At 53.5% G+C, this 6000-nt stretch overlaps 1 protein-coding gene across 7 annotated transcripts in view; it reads right to left on the bottom strand.

Moving 5' to 3' along the window:
- PCNT (pericentrin) overlaps positions 1-6000 on the bottom strand; it is an 88824-nt gene that overhangs the window by 18135 nt on the left and 64689 nt on the right. For all 7 annotated transcript variants that reach the window (XM_023525820.1, XM_023525821.1, XM_023525818.1 and 4 more), the window contains 5 exons: positions 3849-4574; positions 2900-3005; positions 1856-2013; positions 960-1130; positions 304-477 (listed from right to left, as the gene is read on the bottom strand). In XM_023525820.1, coding sequence (XP_023381588.1) covers positions 304-477; positions 960-1130; positions 1856-2013; positions 2900-3005; positions 3849-4574 — 1335 coding nt within the window. The remainder of the gene's footprint in view (positions 1-303; positions 478-959; positions 1131-1855; positions 2014-2899; positions 3006-3848; positions 4575-6000) is intronic.

A 6000-nucleotide genomic window follows, 5' to 3' on the forward strand; every position in this document is an offset into this window, starting at 1 on the left:
CTGCTACCGCCTGCGTCTGGACTTGCGCCCTCTCTCACAGGAGCAGGTGCAGCAGGACCCCAAGGCCCCACAGGGCCGACACCCTTCGACCCTGGGCTCAGCGCCCACACCTCGACCCAGGAAGCTTGGAAATGCTTTTACTTCTGAGGGAAAGCCAGTTAGTTCCAGACTAGACTGCAGTGTAGAGCACGGAGGCACAGGGCTTTTCGCTGCAGGGAATTCAGGCAGGAAAACATGGTGCCACACTTGGAAGGAAGGCCAAGTGACACCCGGTGCGCTTGGGGAAACCAGGCCTAAGCTCACCTGCTCGGGCGCCACCTTTTCCAGATTCTGTGACAGGGCGCTGGGGGCCCCGGGGTCACAGCCGCACAGCCGGGGCTGCAGCCCCGCGGCCAGCATCTCTCGCTCTTTTGCAAACGCCTCCTGGACGACCTGTAGGAACTGTTCTCTCCAGTCAAGGCACGTGTCGGAAGGGCCCTGAAACGGGAACAGGGAGCCAGGTGTCTGCACCGCTGTCTCCAGACAGGGGCCGCCCAGGCAGGAGAGGGGACACACGAGGCCCTGTGTCCAGGGGAGGCCCAAGGCTGGAAGTGATGCCGCGTGTACGTGTGCACAGGGCGCAGGTGTGCACGGACAACCGTCCACCAGCCACCTGCTCTGGGGCTCCCTCCCCAGCAGGCCCAGCCTGGGTCCTGTCCACTGCTCTCTCCACAGCCCACAGCTTGCTGGCTGCCATCGGACACGGATCGTATTGGGCCCTTGCCTCCACACCCACCTCCCTGAGGCCTCTGCTGCCCCACCAAGGCCTGGAATGGGCTGGCACGTGGCTAGTGCCCAGGACTGCGAGTGGGAGGGTGGCTGGCCTACAGCCTCTTGCTGCCTATTCCTGCTTATTTGGCCAAACAACGCGCCCAGTCGTCCGAGCCCACCGTCCCTCCTCTCTCGGGTTGCTGCTGTACCTTCTCTCCCTTTTCGAGTGCTGGCCCTGCCTCCCACAGGCCCTGGTCCCTCCTCAGGAACCGCTCGAGGGGGGCGCTCGGCTCGCCCTTGCTCAGCGCACTGGGAGGCCCCCGGTACTCGGACAGGGCCAGGATGTGGCGGCTTTCGTCACGCACCATCTGCAGCACAGCCTGCAGGAGAATGGGTGTTTCAGAAGGAAGTGAACGCAGCTGAACGACCCTCCGCTCCATGCCCGCCCGTACCACGGACGCACTCCGGGTCCACTTGCATGTCACTCGCTCGGCCTTCGTGCCGAAGAGCAGAGCCTGCTGTTCTAACCATGAGGTTTTGCAACTCCGAGGACGGCCCCCACAATTCGCCATCCCATCTGTCCCTCCCTTATGCCTTGGGGCAGGGCCTGGGGCTGACTCCCATGGACAGGGCGTAAAGTCACCATGCACGTCCCTGTCTCTCTGAGGACTGTGGCTGCCATGCCATGAGAAAGCCCCATCGGGGTCTGGGCACGTGTCCCAGCTGACAAGAATTCACCTTGGGGGACCAGGTGCCTACAGACAGCAGCAGGCCAGCTACTGACCACTCCAGCCCTACGGTGCCCCCAGGAAGCCCAGACTCGGGGTGCCCTCAGGGTCTATGAGTACGGGAGCAGTTCCTGCATTAGTTACAGGGTGCAGGGACCAGGACACACATGCCACCTGTGTTCCACCCGAAGAGGCTAAGAGCAGAGGGTGATGACTTCCCTAGATGACCCCACACAGAAGCTGTGTCAGGGCCAGTGCACTCTGCTTCCTCACAGCATGAACTCAGGACAGAGCCGAAGCTGGGCTGTCAGAGCAGAGTGGTCCCCATGCGAGAGGACAAGCCACGCGCTCTAGCCCTGCTCCCCGCCGGCCATTACCTCCATGTGCTTCGGCCACACTTCCTGCTCCTCCATGGCTCCCAGTGGCCACCAGGAGCTTCCTGAGGCAGGCCAGGGCGCTGCCGGACTGGCAGTTGGGGCTTCACGTCCTCCCAGACCTGGGTCTAGCGTCTCTGCACACCCTGTGCCATCATCGCCTGGAACACACCGAGTCGGGGCCTAAACCGCGGTTCTCCGCGCCCCGCCACCCTGGGCCAGCAAACACCAGACGGAGCACCCACGAGGCACCCAGGATGGTGAAAACACTCCCCGGAGACATCGGGGGGAACTACACACATTATGTAAAGAAAAATCTGGATGTTCAAAATGCTAGTATCCCATGGAACGCTCAGCTCACTTTTACACAGACACGGAATGTGTTTCCTCACCCTTAAGGACAGAACCAACCCGCAAGGACCTGCCATCTCCAAACCCAGCCCACAAGGACAGAGTGCGGGCCCTGGGGGGACAGGAGGTGAAAGATGCCGACGGCAGGGACAGGCTGGGAGCTGCTGGACAAGGACAGATGTCTGGTCAGAAAGCGACCACCCCTGAAAACAGCCAGCAGGGCTGGGGACCCTGGACCAGGTCCAGAACTGGAGGCACCCGGAACCTCTGACGGGCGGGGGCCTTGAATCGGAATTCAAAGCCCCGCGACAGCGTGTGGGCCCCCGTCCATCCCGAGCCCCACAGCCGCGGCCAGTCCAGGCTGGAGCGCATGCTCTGGAAAGCGGAGGGCCACAGTGGGGCAGCAGCCTCAGCCTTCCCGCTGCTCCTCCCCAGCAGCCCCAGCCCCAGCCCCAGGAAGGAGGGCCGCGGGGGGCTGCAGGCAAGGGCCCTTGGCACGGAGCTTCCTGAGAGCCACTCAGGCCACCAGGCCAAAGGCCCAGACACAAAAGACAGAGAGACGGGGGCACACACAGCAAAGAGGGCAGGTATCGGCCCTGGGCAATCTGCGAAGGACATCCAGCAATTCTTGGTGATCTCTGGACTCAAACTGTAAATGTAAAAAGTAAAAAGAAAAAAAAAAGATGGTGGACTCACTCTTTCCACTTCCGTCAAGTTTTCCTTCTAACCCAACAGGCGGCGGCGACCTTGACTTGTCTTGAGAATCAAGAGACGTCGTGATAAAATCCTCAATATCTTTCTCCTGTTCAAATAGGTGGAATTTTAAGGGGCTATAAAATACTTGCATCATGGAGCTGGGCTTGCCAGACACGCACGTTCTAAGGCCCGAATCTATCGCCCTCCCACAAAGAACCCCAACAAATGTGGTCAAAGCTTATGGGCGCCTGGCGGTGTCAGGCTTCGAATAACTTCATCGAGTTCATCCACGGTTCTCCAGGGATAGTTTAAAGGTCACTAGCAAATATTTCAGATTAAAATATTTTTGTGTGAACTGGCAGCACACGGATACTTCAAATAACGTACCCCCTAACTTATTTTTTATTTTGTCTAACTAAGAAATACAAAACATCAAAATCATGTTAGGGAAAACATAATCTAACTTAATAATAAACTGAAGCGTTCTTGAAATTAATTAGCATTATATGTGGAACCTGTTAAATATGCAACACAACTGAAAATAATCTAAAGAACATTCTAGACAAAGAACCCGTACGCAAACTACACACGAAGACAAGGCTACGACTGCACTTCTCAGAGTCAGCGTTAGGTAAGAACCTCGGTCCGGGGTGAATTTCTGAGTAGGACTAAATGCATCTCGCATGTTTTTAAATCACCGAAGTATCTAAATGTTCATGTTACAATGGATTTGGAGCATCCACTGGTGCAGAAAGCTGGCCGTCCCTACACAGCTGACCAGGGGACTATGAGGTGCTCGCCCACACCCAAAGACCTGGCAGGAGGTGAGCCAACAATGGCTGCCGCTGTGACACCATGAGCCACACAGACACGGTCCCATGGGAACACACTGCGGCCCTAGGACCGTACGGACACCACCCCAGGACAGCCCCTGGGGGAGACCACCTACCACAGCCACGCGCTGCACGTGGTGGTCAGCGGACAGAGTCCTGTCTGTGGCCGAGGGAGTCTCTGTCCAGCAAGGGGCCTTCACTGTTGCTGACCCGCCCGGGGAACAAAGCAGGCCCCACGGGTCGGCCTGGAGCAGTGAGGTGCTTCTCCGGTCCCCGAGGGAGGTGTCCAGGCTGCGCTGGCTCAGGGCTTCCGAGCAGGGTGTCACAGGCAGGCTGGGCAGCAGCTCGAGGGTCGAGTCCTTCCTGACGACCTCGGGGGAGCTCCAGGAAGACAAGTCTCCCGCGCCGAGTGCGTCCCTCAGGGGCCCGGGCCCCCCGGAGTGTGTGAGGTCCCGGGTGCCGCCGTGCGAGCTCACGTGTAAACAAAGTGAGGTACCCCGCAAATCCGCCTTCTCTTCCGGGAGGACACCTGGCATTTCATTTCTTACCCACGAACCCTGATTCCCAAACACACCAGTTAGACCCCACGTGATTTCACTGACACTAAGTGTATCATCAGGAGGTGGCGTGTCACTTCCTTCACTGTTACTGCAGCTATCACTCAGACTGTCCTCTGAAACATGAGAAAAGTCCAGTGGCTGTCGAGATTTGGCCTCCTCTGTCTCAATGTTCTGGAATTTCATAGAATGGACCAGACGGTTCAGGTTTTCTTGAAGTTGTTTCACCTGAGTTATAAGATCAACCTTCCGCAGCTTACAATCTTCCAGTAGTTCCTCCTTATCCTGCAGGTGAAAAAGAACACGCACCCAGTTAAATAACTAAATTACGCAATGTCACGTTTGTCTGTCTGGTGTTCATGAGACAGTTTCAGAGATGGAGCAACTAAGGATGAGATTCCATGATAAGCCCTTCGGTCCCTCTAGACTCTTTTCAAGTTTTTTAAAATTTCTTGAAAGAATCAAGGCTGAAAGCTCATTGCCTAAAAGGATTCAAATGTTCGGTATTAAAAAAACAATTCACAAGGCATACAAGGAAGCAGGAAAGTATGGCCCAGTCAGAGGAGAAAAATACATCGATAGTAATTGACCCTGAAAAAGACCTGACAGCAGATCTACTAGACTAAGGTTTTAAAACAACTGTTTTAAAGATGCTCAAAGAACTAAAGGAAGATGTGGAGAAAGTGAAAGAACTAATGTTTGAACAAGACAAATATCAATAGAGATAAAAAACCCAAAAAGAAACTAAAAATTCTTGAGCTGAAAAGTATAATACTGAAATAAAAAAAATGTTCACTAGAGAGACTTAAAGGCAGATTTACGGAGGCAGAAGAAATAACTGGTGAACTTGAAGATAGAAGAATAGGAATTATCAAGTCTGAGGAAAAGAAAAAGATGAGAAAAGTGAATGGAGCCCAAGGGCCCTGTGGGACACTCTCAAATGGACCAACACACTCGTCGTGGGAATCCCAGAAGATGGGGAGAGAAGAGGAGGCGGAATATCTGAGAACATGTCTGAAAACTTCCCGAGTATCATGAAAGATACGAATATAAACATTTGAGAATCCCAACGAACTCGGAGAGACCTACGCCAAGACATTCTAATCGAACTTTCAAAAAATAAGACAGAGAATCTTGAAAGCAGCTAGAGAGAAGTGACTTGTCACACACAAGGGGTCCTTGGTACGGTTATGTGCAGGTTTCTCATCAGACACTCTGGGGGGCTGAGGACTGTGGGTCAATATATTCAAAGTACTAAACTACTATCAACCACAAATCCAAGATCCATCAAGCCTGTACTTCGAGAGGAAAAGAACAAACTGAAATGTTCCCGGATAAACAAAAGCTGAGGGAGTTTGTGACCACTGGACCTGCCCTGCAAGAAATGCTCAAGGGAGTCCTACAGCGGGCAGTGAAAGGACACCAGACGGTCACGCAAAGCCTTACATAGAAACAGATCTCGGTAAAGGTTAACCTGTGCGTAGTTACAAGCGTGGATGTTACTGTAACAATGGTTGGTGACTCCATATTTTGCTTTCATCGTGATTTAAATATTTAATAAGTTTAAAAGTTAGTGTTACTGTAACTTTAGTTTGTAACTTCACATATGTTTTCTACATAATTTAAGAGATTAATGTGTTTAAAGGATTATTAGTTTTTGTTTTGGGGCACACAGGTATAAAGATGTAATTTTGTGACATCAAAAACCAAA

Source organism: Pteropus vampyrus, unplaced genomic scaffold, assembly GCF_000151845.1.
Source record: "Pteropus vampyrus isolate Shadow unplaced genomic scaffold, Pvam_2.0 Scaffold632, whole genome shotgun sequence".
NCBI classification, from domain to species: domain Eukaryota; kingdom Metazoa; phylum Chordata; class Mammalia; order Chiroptera; family Pteropodidae; genus Pteropus; species Pteropus vampyrus.